General features: G+C 42.8%; 1 protein-coding gene across 1 annotated transcript in view; it reads left to right on the top strand.

The window, feature by feature from the left end:
• Positions 1-21,512, top strand: part of frmd3 (FERM domain containing 3) — a 318,178-nt gene that overhangs the window by 207,016 nt on the left and 89,650 nt on the right. Inside the window, exon 9 of the mRNA XM_078567752.1 lies at positions 9,259-9,322. Coding sequence (XP_078423878.1) covers positions 9,259-9,322 — 64 coding nt within the window. The remainder of the gene's footprint in view (positions 1-9,258; positions 9,323-21,512) is intronic.

Genomic DNA, 21,512 nt, shown 5'->3' with positions numbered 1-21,512 from the left:
ATCCTCTAGCTTGTGTAACCAGTAATATTGCCTTGTGTTATGATGTGGCAGATGATGTGTGCCAGGTGGATATAATCCATGAAGAAAACTTGGTCACCTGGCCACAACTGTTTTGCAATTTGTACTTTATTTCGAGATGTGTGCCTTGAATTCAGAAGTAATAAGACTACTGTAACTTCAGAGGTTTTTGGAAAACTAAATTAAACACTTATTAACAAAAGAAAAGATTTCAAACACATACATAAATCTACAAATTGCTATTATAATAACATCTAAAACTGCTAATTAATCTGGCTCCAAATTAGACCTCCATCAAGGAAACAGTACAAACAAATAGATTTAAACAGACCTAGGCAAAGCAACATAATACCCTGGCCAGTCGCATTCAAAATAAGTTTTCTCAGCTTCGGTTCCTGTAGATAGCAACTTGATACACAGAGGCTGGAGGCTTTTTACACTTAGATCTTAGAATGTCTTCTCTTTCTCTGACACTTAACCTCATCTCCTTTATACATGTTTCTCCCTTTTTAATGCAAATTCCATTGTTCCAATATTTCTTTGGAACTTTACCTTTCTCATAATATAAATCTTTTCATAGTGCTAATTTTATCAGTAACTTTTATGAAAAATAACCACACTGTTTGGCTTAGCTTCTTCTGGCTAAGTGTAACGCTCTACCATCTCTTTGAAATTCAAATTAACCTAATTTATCTAAAAATGCAAATGCTCCTTACACCTCGCATTCTAAAATGTCAGTCATGTTTATGTATTTAGCATTTCAAACCTAGCTACTTGTTGATAACTCAAAGCCTCCAGAACAGCTGTCTCCAATTCAATTAAATCCCACACACACATACACAGAGAAACTAATCCAATCCCCACTATTTACCCACTTTTACAATAAATCACAATAATATTATGAAAATTATTATATTTTCATGACACTTGCTGCACTGAATAAACCTCAGTCTGCCAGTTTACCATCTGCAAGCAGCAACACAGAAAATGGGCTCTGCCCAGACTGCATACTGCCCCCATCTAACTATTTCTGTTGGAACTTCTGTACCATCGCCTACAAGACTAATTTGTCTCTCTGTGCCGATGTCATTGTGTAAGTCAACTCTACTGTAAAAGTGAATTATACAGCATCGGTTTTCAACCTGTCAACCTCTGTGAAGTAATATCTCATTAGATTTTGATTCTGGTCTCTGGACTCACATGAAATAATAATTCTTTTCTCTGTGATTTTGCCCAGTTAATATTTATTTTCTCTATCCTTCTTTTACTGTATGAGTTCACAGGGGGCTACGTGGTAACACCCCTCCCACGTTTGAATGTGTGCAGATGAGCTAACCCTTGGAGTTCATCCTTTTTCAAGTGTGCTGTGGGGTTGGGAAATACAATAGAAAATTGAAACACACCAAAACTGAGGGGTTGGGAAATACATCACCACTTACAAAGGGGGAAGCAAAACCAAACGCCTTTCTGTTTATGGGTGGGTGGTGAGAGGAGAAATCAGGGCTGTTTAAATTAATCCCCCTCCTGTCCATAACAGAAATTGGGAGCTCAAATCCAGGATAACCAAATTGAATTTGACCAGAGTCCAAGTTAAGATCCGAGCCAAATCTGAGATAAAAGAGTCAATTGGAAGCCAAAAGGGGAAAACTCGGTGGCTAGGATGAATTTTAAAACACAGTAACTTACCACAACAAATTCCTTTCCCTAACACAAAGAAAATGTCAACTTTTAATGCCCAGATGTGGGTCAAACAAGGGAATTTGAATGGTGAAACTCTTGCGGCCCTTAGCATAGAGCAACTGAAAGCTGTAGCTAGGGAGGTACAGTTAAAATTGCCCAGTGAAGTGAAGAGAAGTGAACTGATCCAGTTGTTGGTAGAACATTTGGATCTCACGTTACCAATTGAGCAGTTAGATGTAGAGCTCAACCATGATTTCGAATCCCCACCCTGAGCCCAATTCGAGCTGGAAAAGCTCAGAACCCAGCTAGAATTTAAGGAGAGGGAGAAAGAGATAGAAAGGGAAGCATTGGAGAGGGAAAAAGAGAGAGAAAGCGAGAGAGAATTCCAGCTCTGAAAATTGGAAATGGAGCTAGCAACTCAAAGGGAGAGAGAGCATACAGCTGGAAACCCTACCCAGTAGCACACCCTATCTCCCTAACCTCGAACCACTCTCTGAGACCCTCAAGTAGGTTAGATTCATTCCCAAATTCAAAAAGAGTGATGTGGAGTCATTTTTTTTGCCACTTTTGAGAAAGTAGCAGGACAGCTAAAATGACTATTGGAGATCTGGACATTTTTAATTCAAGGGCAACTCCCAGGTAGAGTCCAAGAGCTCTACTCCATGCTGACACCCGATGTGTCCAGGAGTTATGAGCAGCCATCCTAAGTGCCCATGAGTTAGTCCCAGAGGCATATCACCAGCAATTCTGGAAAACTCGTAAGAAACCCACACAAACCTACATTGAGTTCAAACAGCTGAAGCAAATCATGTTTGACTGATGGGTAAGATCCCCAAGAATCCAATGCACCTATGAGGGGCTGGGTGAGTTGGTATTGTTGGAGAATTTCAAACATTGCTTACCCTCAAACCTGTGAATACATATCAAGGAGCAGAGAATTCTCACAGCTAGGGATGCAGCCATCACAGCAGACAGTAATTATCTCACCCATATGCCTGGAAACTCAGGCTGACCCTTTCCAAACCATTCCCATGAACATTGGAAAGATAGGCAGGGTGACCTAGATAGGAGAGGCCCCCCACCCAGAGAAGAAAACACAAAAGGGGGTGTGAGAAGCCTTCCTGCAGCCCAAAAGGAGAACCCCCAGAGACCGGTGTGTTCTCATTGCAATAAAATAGGCCATTCCAGGCCTAGGTTCTGGGGATTGCAAGGGAAGCCTGTAGGTCCAATAGGGCTCCATGTGAGTAGTCCCCCAAAGGACACCCAATGGGTAGTGCAGCAGAGCAGGCAGAGAATCTCGCTACGGAAACTTACCCCTTGAAGGGCATGGCACTATGTGTGTCTGAGCGAGACAAACTCCCAGAGAACTTCCTGAGGTTTGTCCTTTTAGGAACAGTGTCCCCCTACTTGGCCAAAAATGTGAGCAAGTCCATTGTACTGCTCCAGGACACAGAGGCCACTGAGTCCTTAATGTTGGAGGGAAACATAAACCTACCCCCCATCCCAAGACCTCCCTGAAGGCCAAAGCCCTGATCAGTGGAGTGGGAGGAGGATCTGTGTTTGCAACCCCATCTAGAGTGTGACCTTGTTTCAGGTGCTGTCATGGCAGGCATTGTTCCTGAACTATCAGTAGCAGGAATCGATTTCCTTCTTGGAAACGATTTAGCTGGCAGCAAGGTGTTAGTCAGCAAAAGAAAAGAGGCAACATCAGCTAGCAGAAGTCTGCAGGAGAGCAGAAAGCTGGGGAAGGTCCAGAGGCCCAAAAGGGCGAAATAACACCCATAAACATTGAGCAAGGCCTGCTCGAAGGTAGCAAGGCTGAAGCCAGGCCATTAAAGTTAAATGAGTTCCAGGAAGGACCAATAGAATTTAAAATAGACTCGCAGAATATCTCAGAATTAAATAGGGACCAGAGAAGTCCCAGAGCAGGGAGAGAGATAGTGAGGGAGATGCCCCACATAGTCAAAGAGCCTGAAGGAAGGCCAGCGTTTAAACCTGGAAAGGAAAAGGTTAGGGAGCTGCTTGAAGCATAGCAGAAACTTTCTTTCCACATTTAAAGAGGGACAAAGGGAGTTCCCAAAATGGATGAGCAGATAAGGAGTGAGATGCCACACCCAGTTGAAAAGCCAAAAAGGTGTGTTGCTGGAGCTGCGCCTCCATTTGAGGGCAGAAGTGTTCCGGGGACATGGAACAAGTTAGGAGAGCACTCCCTCCAAAGCCAAAGGCCCCAGCTAGGAAGCCAATGATTGGTTTAGCTGATAGCTTTATGGCGAATTTGAATGAGCACCAGGAAAGTTCCCAAATTGGCCCAGGAAGAGTGAAGGGCTCACTTGAATGAAAAGCTACCAGGAGGCACAGCGAGAGCTGACCATCCACCAGAGGGCAGTAGTGTTCCAAAAGACACAGAGCCTAACACCCAATATACCAGCAGAGGGATCCCAAGTTGATTGGACCCCATACTCACCTACCTTAATGCAGAATTGCAAAGCAACCTGACAGGGTTTCCCCCTGCAGTTAAAATGATCCATAACAACCCCCCAGGCTACAGCACTGTAGCCCTACCTGGTATGGATGTGGGTGAGGCCCCTTCCAGAAAGCTATCTTCTATTATCCAGGCCCAGGAATGCTGGTCCAACTTCTGGAGCAGACTGCCTGCCTGTTGCCGTGCTAACCTAAAGCACCTAGCAGTAGAAGCTGGAACACTCCAGTTGTGCTAGTGCCCGAGCTGGGCACTGAACCGGACTCCCCTAAAGAGGCCAAAGTCCCATTAAAACACCCCAACTTCCTGACAATCAGCCGAACCACCATTCCTGGGTTTGAACAGCTGAACATACAGGTTACCAAGGTGAATGGGGAAGAGCTAAGCTGGACAAGAGCAGCTCAGCCCTATGATCAAAAAACCTGGCATTCACAGAGTGAGTTGCCCAGCATTCTCCTGCGGATAGCCCAGACCACTTGACCATCACTCACACCCTGAGTGCTAACCACCCCGTAAAACCCCCAGACCCTTTAAAGGACACCTAATCAGGAGTTGGACCAGGCAGAGTTCTGAAACCAATGGCTTTGCTTAGGCCTGATCCCCAACAGAGGAAAACTCAGAACTCTAACCTTGAATAAACTTCCCCAAAAGACAGATTTTGGAACCTTCACAAGTCAACCTACTCATTCTACATCACCGGAAAGGACAAAGTCCTTGTGGATGCCCTCCCGCGGGTTTAAACCTCAAAAAAGGAAAATGCCAATGTCCTGATTGGCTGTCAAGTGGACTCTGATTGGTAGAGGTGTAGCCATGGAGAATGCACTAGTGGATGGTGACTGACAGTTAACCGCCAAACATTGTTTGAAACTTAAACCAGGCAGCTTGACTCTGATTGATCAAGACATTGCCCTGGGGAATGAACCAGCGAATGGTGATCACTTATTTTGTTTCGCTGAAGCAGGCGCTATGTGTGTACATGTCCTTTCTGTCTGCTAAGAACAGGACCCTGTGTATTAATATATGTAGCTTCTGGTACATGCAAAACCACCACACTGTGATCCCGATTGACAATCTTAAATTGGTTGTCAGCGTAATTCTTGGTACACTGAGGATTATTTAGCCAATGTTGTCCATTCGTGGAATCACATTTAATGTTGGACACTGTATTTTGCAAGGACAGGTGACCGACCTCTGTAAAGGAATACCTCATTTGATTTTGACCTTGGACCCTGGACTGATGTGAAACAATAATTCTTTTAACTATTAAAGTTAAATCTTTCTTTTCTCTATCCCTCTTTTACTGGAGGAGTGCACAGTGGGCTAGGTACTGATGTCCATCCCGTGTTTGAGTGTGTGCAAATAGATTAACCCTTGGAGTTTATCCTACCTCGAGTTTGCTGTGGGGTTATTGGTAGAAAAATGGATCATGCCCAAACTGATGGGTTGGGAATACACCACCACCTATAAAGGGGGAAGCAAATCAAAACACCTTTCTGTTTATGGATGGGTGGTGACAGGAGAATTCAAGGCTGTTTAAATTACTGCCCCCCCCCCCGCCCCCTGTCTATAATGCTTCTCTTGAAGATGGAGGTGCTGGCAGTATAAGAGCAGCAAACAGATGCTCAGGCTTTCAGCCCAGTAGCCACCTCTCTTGTTTGGGAATTTCCAGGTGGATTCAGCAGGCATGGATATAGACACTAGTTCTGGTCACCTAAGAACTATCCCCCAGTGGGGGGATCAAATGAGGTATTCCTTCACAGAGGTCGGTTACCTGTCCTTGCAAAACTCAAAACACAATGTCCAAAACTGTGGGCACCATATATTACAATGATAACAGCCTAGCTGCTTCTCGAATGCTGCTAAGATGATACATGCTGCTGTTTCTGTGAGTGGACACCATCTGAACATTAACTGAACTGTAGATCCTTTCTCTTCATGTAGGCCATGAGGTTGGTATGTGGAGCCCACATAGGTGTGATCTTCAATGCTTGCACCTTAAAGAACCATGCTATCAAGTGAAAGTCCTGTGCTCTATATAAATGATATCTTCTTCCCATAAGGAATATGACAAGAGGTGTGATTCCTTGTAAATGTAGCATTGTCACTTACTTGATGCGTTATAGACAATCTAATACTGTAATTGTCACCTGAAAGCTTCATGATGTAGTAAATTCAATTTCTATGGGAGAGCCATTCTTGTTCCAGGTGTTATTTGCAGGTTATTGAACAACCAATGGTACAAATCTCTTTTGAGATATCAAGGGAATGGGTGGTGGGATCTCAGGTAGTAATCCAAGTAGTAACAGGTGAGTGCAAAATGCTTCAAATGTTGTTTTGCTGCTACATTTTCTTTTATTTCTTGAATCCATCTTCCTCGCCTAAATCATGCAGCACTATGCGAACTCTCAAAGCAATACCTATACTCACCTTTTTATATGCTGCGATTCATATGGCAGCAGCAACCAGGAACAATGATGGAACGTCCCTTCATTTGGAAGAAAGTAACCATAGTTCAAAATGGCAAAAGAACCTGCAAAATCAAAAAACATATGGAGCAAAATACAACTCTAAATGCAAAAACACCTACTTTTCAATTCTAACTTTAAGCTCCTTTAAGAAACTCATTAAGTAAACCATGGGCAAAATATTGAGCTCGGTGGGCGGGCATGTGCCCGACCTGGCTGAGAGTAAAATGTCATCACGTAGTCCCACGATATTCCATTCGGCGGGCGTGCGTTGGAGTCGGCAGCACGCCCGCTGACAATTAAAAGGCCAATTAAGGCCATTAAAAGTCATTACATTCAAATTTACGCTGCTCGTCCAACCTTATTGGCGGGCAGGCGAAAACACCAAGTGGCCTTTGCACTTTTTAGGAAACCTCATCCACAGGCGAGGTGAGGTTTCCTAAAGCAAAAAAAAAAAAAAAAATTTACACTTGCATTAAAAACATGTCCCTGCTCATGTGACAGAATCACATGAGGGGACATGTTTTATGACATTTTTATTTTCTTCATTTTTTTTTATACAGCGCTCCATCTCCCTGAGGCAGCTCCGTGCCTGAGGGAGATTGAAGCACTCTCTGCGCATGCACGAAGTTCATGCTAGGCCCGCTCACCCTCCCGCTGCCTGCACAGGCAGCACTCAGCGCTGCCACTTGCATTCCACACTGGGCAGTCCTTAATTGGCCCACCAGCATGAAATTGTGGCGCGGTGCTGATCGCGGGTGGCGGTTGGCTTCCCGACCGCCCCTGCCCCCACCGAGCACCCCACCAAGGGCAGAATTCTGCCCCACGTGTCGGGAATCTGGATGGGCCCATTACTTTGAACTAGGCATGAGCAGTGGATATAGTCTCATGCAAAGTCATGATAATCTTCTCAGGCTTCAATTTTACTAAATATTCTATTTAAATGAGGTTTACTTTTTTCTTTCTGGCCCCCTGAAATCACGCCTCAAATTAGCACTTGGGATTTCTGTAGAATGTTGCTAATTATTTATTTCTCTTACCTCTTTGTAAAACCAAATGGTAACTTGTTTTGAAACTTGTTTACTTCTAATGGAAGGATTATGAGGAAAAATTATGTATTTCTCACCGTATGCTGAGGAACATTAGATGCTCACACATTGTATAGCTAATATTGTAGAGGTCCATATCAGTGTTGCATGTAACCAGTGTTGGGAAACTGAAAATTAGCTTCTATAATAGAGAAATGAGGTATGTGTTATGAGACATTTACTTCAGTTGTAGTTTCTGTCTTTAAAACAATCTGGCTGGTCATATTTACAGAATCATAGAGTTTTACAGCACAGGTCATTCATTCCGTCATTGGTGATTTTCCTCTCTTTCAGCTATCTGGTTTAATTTCATTTTCCTGGTTGGTCTCCATACCCTTTACTTTTTTTTCTGTGCAGCAATCAAGTTGTTTGATTCTGCTAACTGTAGCCTATTACCACAGAAAGCTGAAGTACAAATTTGATCCTCACATTCCATGGAACTTCTGATGTCAGCATTGTTGTTGTGCAGAGGGAAGCAAAATGAAAGGATATCAGTCATGGTGCCATCCTTGCTCATCTTCTTAAAGCTGTTTCCAGAGTAGTATTCGCAAAAACTTGAATGTTTTTGGCAAACCCTGTCAAATGCCTATTTCATGAGTTTCAGGAAAACAAGAAGGACTTGGACAAAATAGAATGGTTTCATAAACACCCTACTAATATACGAAATAAATAAGAATGAAACACTTGTATTTGTAAATTTCTTTTCACATCTTCAGGATTCCCCAAAGCATTTCGCAGCTGATGAAGTGCTTTTGAAATGTGGGGTTTGATTGTAGCTTCTGAGGACCAAAGCAAGCAGTGTGCCCTTCTGAGGAGGAAAGCGGGCAAGCTTGGCCAATTTCAACAGCCAGCCCTCATTAGCACACCAACTTCCAAACCAAAAAGACTGGGAAGCTGGCGTAAATGGTTGCCTGGGCCATTGAAATCAGACAGGATGAGGTTACCATTGGGGACCAAAGGAAATGGGCTCTGGCACAGAATGATACCAGAGTTAAAAGGGTTAAATGATGCTGACAGCTTGCAACACCAAGTCTTGTATTCTCTTGAATAAAGGAGATTAAGGGGTGTTATAATTGGAGTTAAGATGATTAAAGGATTTGATAAGAGTAGGGTGAGAAAAACTTTTTTCTGATGGGTGACAAATGGGCATGATCTTAAAATTAAAGTTCAACAGCGATGTCAGAAAGCATTTTGCACAAAGGGTAGTGGAAATCCAGAACTCTGTCCTTCAAAAAGCTGGTGAGGTAAGGTTAATTGAAAATTTCAAAGCTGAGATTGATAGATTTTTTTTAGATTATGTATTAAGACCAAGGTGGGTGGATGGAGTTAAGATACAGATCAGTCATAATTTAATTGAATGGCTGAACAGGCTCGAGTGGGTGAATGGCCTATCCTTATTCCCATCTTCATATTTGGGTTGTGAAATATAAATTGATTTTATTTTTCACATTTTACATATGTAGGGAGTGATACATTTTAAATTAATTTTACAGTATTATCAGGCTTCTCATTTTTTTTTCTTTTCCAGGTTTGACGTCAATAAATTGAAATTTGATGGGAAGACATTTTATGTCCATGGTGTTCAGAAAGAGGTCAGATATTATTTTTATTGGGCACCATTACCCGAAAAAGATGGGCAAACATTTTAACAACTTTAAAGTCAGCACTGGTAAACAAACGTATCCTGTGCAAGTCTGATCCCCAGCATGCATTGTAAATAACTTATTGTCTCCAAATATGTGGTCATGTTTCTTTCCATCAGGAGTAATTATTAAAGTCTACCTGTTCCTGTACACCAAACCCGTAGGTGCATCTCAGTTTTACCCTGTTCAAGTCATGTATCATAAATGTGATTCAGAAACTGACACCGTCCAATCACTGTATACCTGCACTAATTCTCATTTTCACACTTAAAGCAGTTATAAACTGTTGAATTACCAGTACTTCCGAACAAACCATAGGTACAGCTGTGCCATGAGAAAAGCAGAAAGCTTTTTATCACAATCACACAGTCTTCCTTGTTGAGAAGAATCAGAAGCAACATAAGAACATATGAAAAAAGAGCAGGAGTTATCCTTTTTGAGCTGCTTTGACATTCAGCAAGATCATGATTAATGTTCTACATCAATTCCCCCTGTCCGCACAGTCCCCATATCCCTTCATTTCCTTTATACTCAAAAAAACAACCTCTGTCTTGAATATACTCAGCAACTGAGCATCCACGACCCTCTGTGGTAAAGAATTTCAAAGATTCATAACTTTGAGTGAAAAAATTTCTTCTCACCTCAAATGACCAACCCTTTACTCTAAGACTGTGACCCAGGGCTGAGTTATACCAGCCCTTTGGGATGGGTTGGGAGGTGGGAAGGCTTTCAAAAATGGTGCAGGAAGACATCAGGTGGTGTGCCTGACCTTTTCCTGCTGCCATGCCATTTTGTCAGAGGCAGAAAGAAAGCAGACAAGCCACCTGCCTGGATCCCAAATGAACTCATGTTGCATTGTTCCTGTATCAGAGGGCTGGCTGCCATGTGGGGAGACCATCCAGTGAAACCTGGCAGCTCCGCAGTGGACTCTGGGTGGGGGTGGCGGGGCCTACTTTTTGGACACTCCTTGGTCCAGGGAGGGGCCACTGGTAGCAAAGACCATCCTGTGGCAATGGCTCAACTGTCCACAGAGACCATAGTACCATAGAAAAGTTACAGCACAGAAGGAGGCCATTCAGCCCATCTTGTCCATGCCAGCCCAAGGACACCCAGGTGCCCTTTCTAATCCCACCTTCCTGCACCCGGCCCATAGCCCTGCAGCTTACAGCACTTTAGGTGCAGATTCAGGTATTTTTTAAAAGAGCTTAAAGTTTATGCCTCTACCACCAACTTGGGCAGCGAATTCCAGACACACACTACCCTCTGCGTAAAAAAGTTCTTCCTCATGTCCCCCCTACACCTTCTGCCACTTATCTTGAATCTATGTCGCCTGGATCTAGAATTCTCCACCAAGGGAAACAATTTTATCCTGTCCACTCTATCTATTCCCCTCATAATTTTGTACACTTCAATCAAGTCACCTCTCAGCCTTCTTTGTTCTAAGGAAAATAACCCCAACCTATCCAATCTCTCCTCATAGCTACTCTTTTCTAACCCTGGCAACATTCTTGTAAACCTCCTCTGCACTCTCTCCAGAGCTATTACGTCCTTCCTGTAATGTGGTGACCAGAACTGCACACAATACTCCAGTTGTGGCCTCACCAGTGTTTTATACAATTCCAACATTATATCCTTACTTTTATATTCTATACCTCTGCCAATGAAGGAGAGCATTCCATATACCTTCTTTACAACCTTGTCTACTTGAACTGTTGCCTTCAGGGACCTGTGTACTTGTACGCCAAGATCCCTCACTTCACCAACCCCTCTTAGTATATTCCCATTTATTGTGTAATCCCTGTAACTGTTTGACCTCCCTAAATGTATGACCTCACATTTCTCTATGTTAAAATCCATCTGCCACTTTACCGCCCACTCCACCAACCCATCTATATAGTTTTGGAGATTATGGCTATCCTCTACACTATCCACTACTCGGCCAATCTTTGTGTCATCTGCAAATTTCCCAATCGTGCCCCCCACATTCAGGTTCAAATTGTTAATATATAACACAAACAGCAAGGGTCCCAACACCGAGCCCTGTGGAACACCGCTTGAGACAACTTTCCATTCACAAGGGCATCCATCGACCATTACCCTTTGTTTCCTGTTACAAAGCCAACCTTTTATCAGTTTGTCACATTACCCTGAATTCCATGGGCTTTTATTTTCCTGACCAATCTGCCATGTGGGACCTTGTCAAATGCCTTGCTAAAATCCAAGTACACAACATCCACTGCACTACCTTCATCAACCCTTCTTGTCACTTTCTCAAAGAATTCAATCAAATTTGTGAGGCAAGACCTTCCTTTAACAAATCCGTGCTGACCATCCCTGACTAGTCCATGCCATTCCACATGCCAGTTAATCCTATCTCTCAGTATTGATTCTACTAATTTGCTCACCATCGATGTAAGACTAACTGGCCTATAATTGTTTGACATTTCCTTTGATCCTTTTTAAACAATGGAACTAGGTTTGCATTTCTCCAGTCCTCCGGTAGCTCCCCTGTATCTACTGAAGATTGGAAAATCATCCTCAGAGCATCTGCTATCTCCTCCCTGACTTCCTTCAGCAGCCTCGGAAACAATCCATCTGGCCCTGGTGACTTATCAACTTAAGGATTTCAACCCTTCGAGTACTTCCTCTCTCTTTATGACTATTCCGTCGAATATCTTGCAGTGTTCCTCCTGGACTGCTATATCTACACCCTCCCTTTCCTTTGTAAACATGGAGACAAAATATTCATTCAAAACCCTTCCCACAGCTTCTGCATCTACACACAAGTTTCCATCTTCATCTCTGATAGGTCCCACTTTTTCCTTAACTAACCTTTTAGCATTAATGTATTGGTAAAACATCTTTGGGTTAATCTTTAACTTTACTTGCTAATCTTTTTTCATGCCCTCTCTTTAAATTTCTTATTTCCTTTTTTACTTCATCCCTGCACTTCCTATTTTTGTCTAGGCTATCTGCAGTGCTTAGTTCTTTGTGCCTATTCTAGGCTTTTTCTGTTTGATCTTCCCCTGTATTCCTCTAGACAATCAGGGAGGTCTAGATTTGGCAGTGCCACTCTTATTTTTGTAGGGGACATGTCTACTTTGTACAATTAGGATCTCGCTTTTTAGTGCTTCCCACTGGTTTTCCACTGTTTTATCTTCCAGCAGTGCTGTCCAGTCCACCTCAGCCAAGTCCCTTCTCATTTCTGCAAAATTTGCCTTCCCCCAGTTCAAGACTTTTACTTCTGCCTTATCTCTGTCCTTTTCCATGGTAATGCTAAATCTAACTGAATTGTGATCACTGTCCCCGATATGGTCGCCAACTGTCACTTCACCCACTTGCCCTTCTTCGTTCCCCAAGACTAGGTCTAGAATTGCATCTCCTCTCATTGGGTTTGTCACTAATTGGTTGAAAAAATTTTCTTGGACACACTGCTTGAATTTTTCTCCCTCAGTGCCCCTTATATTGTTTGAATCCCAGTTGATATTAGGATAGTTGAAGTCTCCTACTATTATTGCCCTCTTGTTCTTACAAGCAGAAATTTGCCTACATATTTGTATAACTATCTCCCTTTCACTGTTTGGGGGTCTGTAGTATACTCCCAGTAGTGAGACTGCCCCTTTTTTATTTCTAAACTCAATCCATAAAGCCTCATTTGTTGACTCATTTAGAATATCAACCCTTCTCACAACTGGAATTGATTCTTTAACCATTAGTGCTACCCCCGCCTCTTTTTTTATCTCCTCCTCTATTGTGTCTGAAGACTCAATAACCAGGGATATTTAGCTGCCAGTTTTGGCCCTCCTTTAGCTAGGTCTCCGTTATAGCAATGACATCCTGCTGCCATGTGTCTACCTGTGCCCTTAACTCATCTACATTGTTTGTAATACTCCTTGCATTGAAGTATAAACAGTTTAAGCCCGTCAATTTCCCTTGCTGGACACTTTTTAAACTTTGCTTCTCCTGTAACTCCATGTCTCTCACAATGTCCCTAGCTAATGTTCTACCTCCATTTTTCTGATCTGAATCTGACCTATCTGATCCTACTCCTGGGATCCCATCCCCCTGCCACACTAGTTTAAATACTCCCCAACAGAACTAGCAAAAGCCCCTGCAAGGACACTGGTCCCAGCTCTGCCTGGGTCCAGCCCGTCCAGTTTGTAGAGGTCCCACCTTCCCCAGAACCGGTCCCAGTGCCTCAAGAATCTGAATCCCTCCCGGCTACACCATCTCTCCAGCCAAGTGTTCATTTGGTCTATCCTCTTATTCCTGCTCTCACTAGCGCGTGGAACTGGGTGTAATCCTGAGATTACTACATTTGAGGTCCTGCATTTTAATTTACCTCCTAACTCCCTGTACCGAGCTTGCAGGTCCTCACCCCTAAGTTTACCTATGTCCTTGGTACCAATATGTACCACGACCACAAGCTGCTTACCTTCCCTCCCCAGAATGTCCTGCAGCCGCTCTGTGACATCCCGGACCCTGGCACCAGGAAGGCAACATACCATCCTTGATTCACGTTTGCGGCCACAGAAGCGTCTGTCTGTGCCCCTAACTATTGAATCCCCTATCACTATAGCCCTGCCACTTGTTTTCCTCTCGCCCTTCTGAGTAGCAGAGCCACCCACGGTGCTGTGAAGTTGGCTGTTGCTGCTTTCCCCTGAGAGGCCATCCCCCCCAACAGTATCCAAAGCGGTATATCTGTTAGAGAGAGGGATAACGACAGGGGTCTCCTGCACTACCTTCCTGAGTCTTTTACTGCTCCTGATGGTCACCTATTCCCTTTCTGCCTGTGTAATCTTCACCTGTGGCGTGCCCACCTCGCTAAACGTGCTATCCACGACTTGCTCAGCATCGCTGATGCCCCACAATGAGTCCACCCGCAACTCCAGCTCTGAAATCCGGTTAGCTAGAAGCTGCATTTGGATACGCCATCCGCACACATGGTCAACAGGGACACTAGAAGCGTCCCTCATTTCCCACATCCTGCAGGAGGAGCATATCACGGCTCTGAGTTCTCCTGCCATGACATCCCTCTCGATTAAGCTAGTTACTCCCTTAAAAAATACGCTAGCTCGGGGCCTTATTTATGTTAGCTAGGAACTTTGTTTCTTGACTAATTATACTTGTACGGTACTACTCTATACTTCTTTTGTAGCTCCTACCTCAGTATTAAGCAATGAATAACTTTAATAGGTTGAAAAAAAAAACTCACCAGGATTTACTCACCAATCAGCTGCTTTTTTTTAAAATCCACTTTCAGAAGAGTGTCCCTCGCAGGTCTGGTGCACTCCTGAAGGTACTTCCTCTCCCTCTCTTTTTTTGGTTTGAGGAGGAGGGAGGGATGGAAACAGTACAGCAATGTAATGTTTGGGCTATTCCATTCTTTGACAGTGGGTCCTCCTCAATCCCTTTCTGAGTCGCGGTGTCTGCGGTGACTTCTCCCAGAATGCTTCAGTCACTTCTCTCTACCATCCTCTGTTGGATGCTCTTTTGTTGAGTGCAAGAGTCCTTCTCCTCGATCCCTTTCTGAGTCACGGTGTCTGCAGTGACTTCTCCCAGAATGCTTCAGTCACTTCTCTTTCCCATCCTCTGTTGGATGCTCTTCCTTTTGTTGAGTGCAAGAGTCCTTCTCCTCGATCCCTTTCTGAGTCACGGTGTCTGTGGTGACTTCTCCCAGAATGCTTCAGTCACTTCTCTCTACTGTCCTCTGTTGGACCCCCCCCACTCTCAACCCCACTTAATCTCTTCACGTGTTTCAATTAAATCAGCTCTCATTCTTCTAAACTCCACGGAATATAGACCTAGTCTACTCAATCTCTCCTCATAGGACAAACTCATACCAGAAACGAGTCATACCAGGATGGAGTTGGCCTCCGTCTAGAGCAAGTATGTCCTTCCTTAGACAAAAAGACCAGATTGTGCACAGTACTTAAGGTGTAGCCTCACCAGTGCCCTTTACAATTGTCATATGAATTCTTTAGTCTTATAATCTGACAAAAGCTAACATAATATTTGCATACCTAATTGCTTATTGTACCTGCATGTTAACTTTCTGTGATTCATGTGCAAGGACGCCCAGGTCCACCTGAATGCAAACATTTTCTACACTCTCACTATTTTAAAACTATGCTGCTTTTTATTTTTATTCCCGAATTGGGTAACTTCACATTTTGCAACATTGTATTTATTCCATCTGCCATAATCTTGCTCACCCATCCAACCCTACTGTATACATACAAACATACGAACTAGGAGCAGGAGTAGGCCACTTGACCCTTCAAGCCTGCTCCACCATTCAATAAGATCATGGCTGATATGATTGTAACCTCCCACCTACCTCTGATAACCTTTCACCCCCTTGTTAATCAAGAATCTATCTAGCTCTGCCTTAAAAATATTCAAGGACTCTGCTTCCACTGCCTTTTGAGGAAGAGAGCTCCAAAGACTCACAACCCTCTGAGAGAAAAAAATTCTCCTCATCTCTGTCTGAAATGAGTGACCTTGTATTTTTAAACTGTGAACCCCTAGTTCTAGATTCTGCCACAAGAGAAAACATCCTCTCCACATTCATTCTGTCAAGGCCCCTCAGGATCTTAAAGGTTACAATCAAGTCACCTCTTACTCTTCTAAACTCCAGTGCATACAATCCTAACCTGTCCAACCTTTCCTCAAAAAACAACTCACCCATTCATGATATTAGCCAAATAAACCTTCTCTGAACTGCTTCTAACACATTTGCATCTTTCCTTAAATAAGGTGACCAGTTCTGTACACAGTACTCCAGATGTGGTCTCACCAGTGCCCTGTACAACTGAAGCATAACCTCTCTAATTTTGTATTCAATTCCCCTCACAATAAATGATGACATTCCTAATTACTTGCTGTACCTGCCTACTAGACTTTTGTGATTCATGCACTAGGACACCCAGATTCCTATGAATCTCAGAGCTCTGCAATCTCTCACCATTTAGATAATATGCTTCTTTTTTATTCTGCCTGCCAAAGTGGATAATTTCACATTTGCCCACTTTACACCCCATTTGCCAGGCCTTTGCACACTCACTTAATCTATCTATGTCACTTTATAGCCTCCTTACGTCCTTCTCACAACTTACTTTCCTATCTATCTTTGCATCGACAGCAAATTTAGCAACAATATCATCTGTCCCTTCATCCAAGTCATTGATATAAATTGTAAAAAGTTGAGGCCCCAGCATTGATCCCTGTGGCACAACGCTTGCCAACCAGAAAAAGACCCATTTATGGCCACCCTCTGTTTCATGTTAGCTAGCCGATCTTCTATCCATGCCAATTTATTACCCACTATACTATGAGCTTTTGTTTTCTGCAATAACCTTCGATATGGCACCTTATCAAATGCCTTCTGGAAATCTAAGTACAGTACATCCACTGCTTCCCCTTTATCCACAGCACATGTCCATTTGTCCATTTTGGCAGGAAGAATAAAAGAAATGCATATTATCTAAATGGTGAAAGATTGCTGATCTCTGAGGTGCAGAGGGATTTGGGTTTCCTAGTGCATGAATCACAAAAGTGTAGTATGCAAGTACAACAAGTAATTGGGAAAGCTAATAGAATGTTATCATTTATTGTGAGGGGAATTGAATACAAACATAGGGAGGTTATGCTTCAGTTGTACAGGGCACTAGTGAGACCACATTTGGAGTATTGTGTACAGTATTGGTCACCTTATTTAAGGAAGGATGTAAATACGTTGGGAGCAGTTCAGAGAAGGTTTACCAGACTAAAACCTGGAAAGTGTGGGTTGTCTTTTGAAGAAATGTTGGACAGACTTAGGTTTGTATCCACTGGAGTTTAGTAAGAGGTGACTTGATTGAAACCTATAAGATCCTGAAGGGTCTTGACAGGGTGGATGTGGAGAGGATGTTTCCTCTTGTGGAAGAATCTAAAACTAGCGGTTACTGTTTAAAAATAAGAAGTCACCTATTTAAAACAGAGATGAGGTGAAATTTTTTCAGTCATAGGGTCGTGAGTCTTTGGAACTCCCTTCCTGAAAAGGTGGTGGAAGCAGAGTCTTTGACTATTTTTAAGGCAGAGGGGGATAGATTCTTGGTAAGAAGGGAGTGATAGGTTATTGGCGGTGTTTTGACTTGTGAGTCCCAATTGCATGCTTGTCGCAGAGTGACTGAGTTGGTACTTTAGATAGATTAGTTCTGCAGACATATCTTAGGTGGAACACATACTGTTTAGTTACAAGGTACTCAGCAATTACACATGTGTGTTTCTACACCAACTCTATCTACATACTACTGCTGCTCACTTGCAGACTACTGACTTCCAACTAACTACCAATGTTATGACACAGTAGTTGGTAAAGGCTGAGATATTTAAAATCCTAGATGGAAATTTTAAACAACTGTCATAACCTATATTTTCAATTGGTATGTTTGAGATGCAGCTCTGAATTCAGATATGAAACCACCAAGTGTCAGGAGGGTTTTAATATAAATTAAATTAAACATTTATTAATTTAACAACAAATTTAAACACAGACACATGTCTACAAATATTACCATAATAACTTTAAACAAATCCCCGAATTAATCACTCCTAGGTAAATATCTTCCCCAAGGCAACAATAACCCATAGACTTAAACAGACACCATGCAAAGCACATTTTATCTTACGAATTCAAAATTAGTTTCCTTTCAATTTGTTCCTTCGCAGACACAGTGGTAGGGCTTACAGGCTGCTTAGATATAACATGCCTCTGACTTCCACACACAAAACTCTTTTTTGTATATACCAGCCTTCCCTTTGAATGCAAATTCTCATTGTATCACCAGGCCCTTTGAACTCCATCTCTTCTAACACTTAAACCCCCTTTCATAGTACCAATTTTATTAGTAATATAAACATATTGCTTGGTGTCTCCCAGCTAGGTGCAAGATTTAACCCCCAGTCTATGAATGGTTTATTCACCAAAATGCAAATGTATTCTTTACCTTACTGTTTAACATCTCAAAACTACTATATATCAAAGCACCCAAACTAGCTGGCTTTAATCCAATTAAGACACACACACCCACAGACACAGATCCTACTACAAGTCCAATTTAAAATAATTTCCAATAACATTATATACATTAATATCTTCATGACAACCAACTAACTACAGAGATAGCCTGCACTATTAGTTACACAAGATCATGTGATCTTCCTTTATAACATTCTTCTTTATGGTATACTACACATCAGATAAAACCATAATTACCGCAGGCGGTAGGTGGGATGCAGATTTCAGGTTACTATCAGATCTGCCATGATCTTATCAAATGGTGGAGCAGGCTTGAAGGGCTGAATGGCCTACTCCTGATCCTTGTTCATATATTCAAATGTGGCTCCTTCAAAGAAATCCAATAACTTGGTTAAGCATGATTTCTCTTTCACAAAACCATGTTCACTCTGCCTGATTGCCTTACACTTTTGTAAATGCCCTGCTATAACATCTTTAATAATAACTTCTAACATTTTCCCCATGACAGATGTTAAACTAACTGGCCTGTAGTTTCCTGCTTTCTGTCATTTGTTATTTTCCAATCTAATGGAACCTTCCCCGAATCTAGGGAAGTTTGGAAAATTAAAACTAATGCATCAACAATTTCACTAGTCACTTCTTTCAAGACCCTAGGATGAAGTCCATTAGGACCCGGAGATTTGTCAGCCCGCAGCTCCAAAGTTTGCTTAGTACCACTTCTCTGGTGATTATAATTTTCCTGAGTTCCTCCTTCCCTTCGATTTCCTGATTTACAGCTATTTCTGGGATGTTACTCGTATCCTCTATAGTGAAAACCGATCCTTTGAGTTTTTTTTTTGCAGCCTTCTCACTGCTTGCTTTCCCACTTAACTTTGTGTCATGAGCAAATTTTGATACTTTACACTCAGTCTCCTCGCCTAACTCATTAATATAGATTGTAAATAGCTGAGGCCTAAATACTTGTGGTACTATGTTAATTACAGCCTTGCTGCAATTGTACAGGGTTTTGGTGAGACCACATCTAGAATACTGTCCGCAGTTTTGGTCTCCACATTTAAGAAAGGATATACTTGCATTGGAGGCAACATAGATGGGATGAGGGAGTTGTCCTATGACCTTTATTTATTTTTTCATGAGTTGTGGATGTCGCTGGCAAAGCCTGCATTTGTTGTCCATCTCTAATTGTCCTTGAACTGAGCATTTCTGTGGGTCAAGAGTCACATGTAAGTCAGACAGGGTAAGGATGGCAGATTTCCATAATTCCCTAAAAGACATTCATGAACCAGATGAGTTTTTACAAGCAATTAATGATAGTTTCATAGTCACCATTACTCAGACTAGTTTTTAATTCTCGATTTATTAATTGAATTTAAATTCCACCAGCTGCCCTGATCCTCAAGGTATTAGCCTGGGCTTCTCGATTACTAGTTCAGTGACATTACCATTATGCCACCACCTCCCCAAGATAAGAGGATGAGTAAATTGGGCCTAAAATCTCTGGAGTTTAGAAAAATGAGAGGCGATCTCATTGAAACATACAAGATTCTGAAGGGCTTGATAGGGTGGACACTGATAGGTCATTTCCACTGGTAAGGGAATCTAAAGCACAATCTCAGATAAGGAGCTGATCATTTAAGACTGAGGGGAGGAGAAATTACTTCATTCAAAGGCTAGTGAACCTTTGGAATTCTCTACCCCAGAGGGCTGTGGATGCTCCATTGTTGAATACATTCAAGGCTGGGATGGACAGATTTTTGGTCTCTCAGGAAATCAAGGGATATGGGGAGCGGGCAGGAAAGTGGAGTTGAAGCCCAAGATCAGCCATTTTTGTATTCCCCCACTATCAACGTCCTGGGGGTTAGCATTGACCAGAAACTGAACTGGACTAGCCATATAAATACTGTAGCTACAAGAGCAGGTCAGAGGCTAGGAATCCTGCAATGAGTAACTAACCTCCTGACTCCCCAAAGTCTGTCCACCATATATAAGGCACAAGTCAGGAATGTGTTGGAATATCCCCGCTTGCCTGGATGAGTGCAGCTCTCACAACACTCAAGAAGCTTGACATCGTCCAGGGCAAAGCAGCCCAGTTGATTGGCACTACATCCACAAACATTCACTCCCTCCACCACCAAGGCACAGTAGCAGCAGTGTGTACCATCTACAAGAAGCACTGCAGGAATTTACCAAGGCTCATTAGACAGCACCTTCCAAACTCACGACCGCTACCACCTAGAAGAACAAGGGCAGTAGATAGATGGGAACACCTGGAAGTTCCCCTTCAAGTCACGCATCATCCTGACTTGGAAATATATCGCCGTTCCTTCACTGTCGCTGGGTCAAAACCCTGGAATTCCCTTTCTAACAGCAATGTAGGTGTACCTACACCACATGCACTGCAGCAGTTCAAGAAGGCAGCTCACCACCACCTTCTCAAGGGCGACTAGGGATGGGCAATAAATGCTGGCCCAGCCAGCGAAGCCCACATCCCATGAACGAATAAAAAAACCCAGAATGGCAGAGCAGGCTCGATGGACCATGTGGTCTACTTCTGCTCCTAGTCCTTGTGTTCTTGGATTGAAGGGAGCAGACATGAGGGCAATACCGGTGAATGACCAGGGTGAGAGAGGGTGATCGACACAAGGGTACTCCTGCTCCTATTTCTTGTGCTCTTGTGTCCAGCCTGCCGACCTGAAAATGTCCTGTTTATTTCTACTCCCTGCTTTCTGTCCAATAAGCAGTCCTCAATCTGTGCTAATACATTACCCCAATCCCATGAGTCCTAATTTAATATAGTAACCTTTTGCATGACACCTTATTGAATGCATTTTGAACATCTGATTATATGACATCTGCTGGTTCCATCTTATCCATCCTACTAGTCACATTCCCAAAGAACTGTATTAGATTTGTCAAACACAATTTACATTTCATAAATTCATGTTGTCTCTGCTTAATCATATAATGTGCAAGATTTTCCCCTTGGCGATTTAGGAGCTGGGCCCGCTCGCCGAGGGGAAAATGATGCAGGATGACGTTGGGAGGAATCCCCGACGTCATCCCGGTCCCATAAATTTTTAGTAAGGCGGGCGGACAGCGAAATCAGCTGTCCGCCCG

The sequence above is a fragment of the Cetorhinus maximus genome, chromosome 2 (genome assembly GCF_964194155.1).
Source record: "Cetorhinus maximus chromosome 2, sCetMax3.hap1.1, whole genome shotgun sequence".
Lineage (NCBI taxonomy): Eukaryota > Metazoa > Chordata > Chondrichthyes > Lamniformes > Cetorhinidae > Cetorhinus > Cetorhinus maximus.
This window is presented reverse-complemented; position numbering and strand designations above follow the sequence as displayed.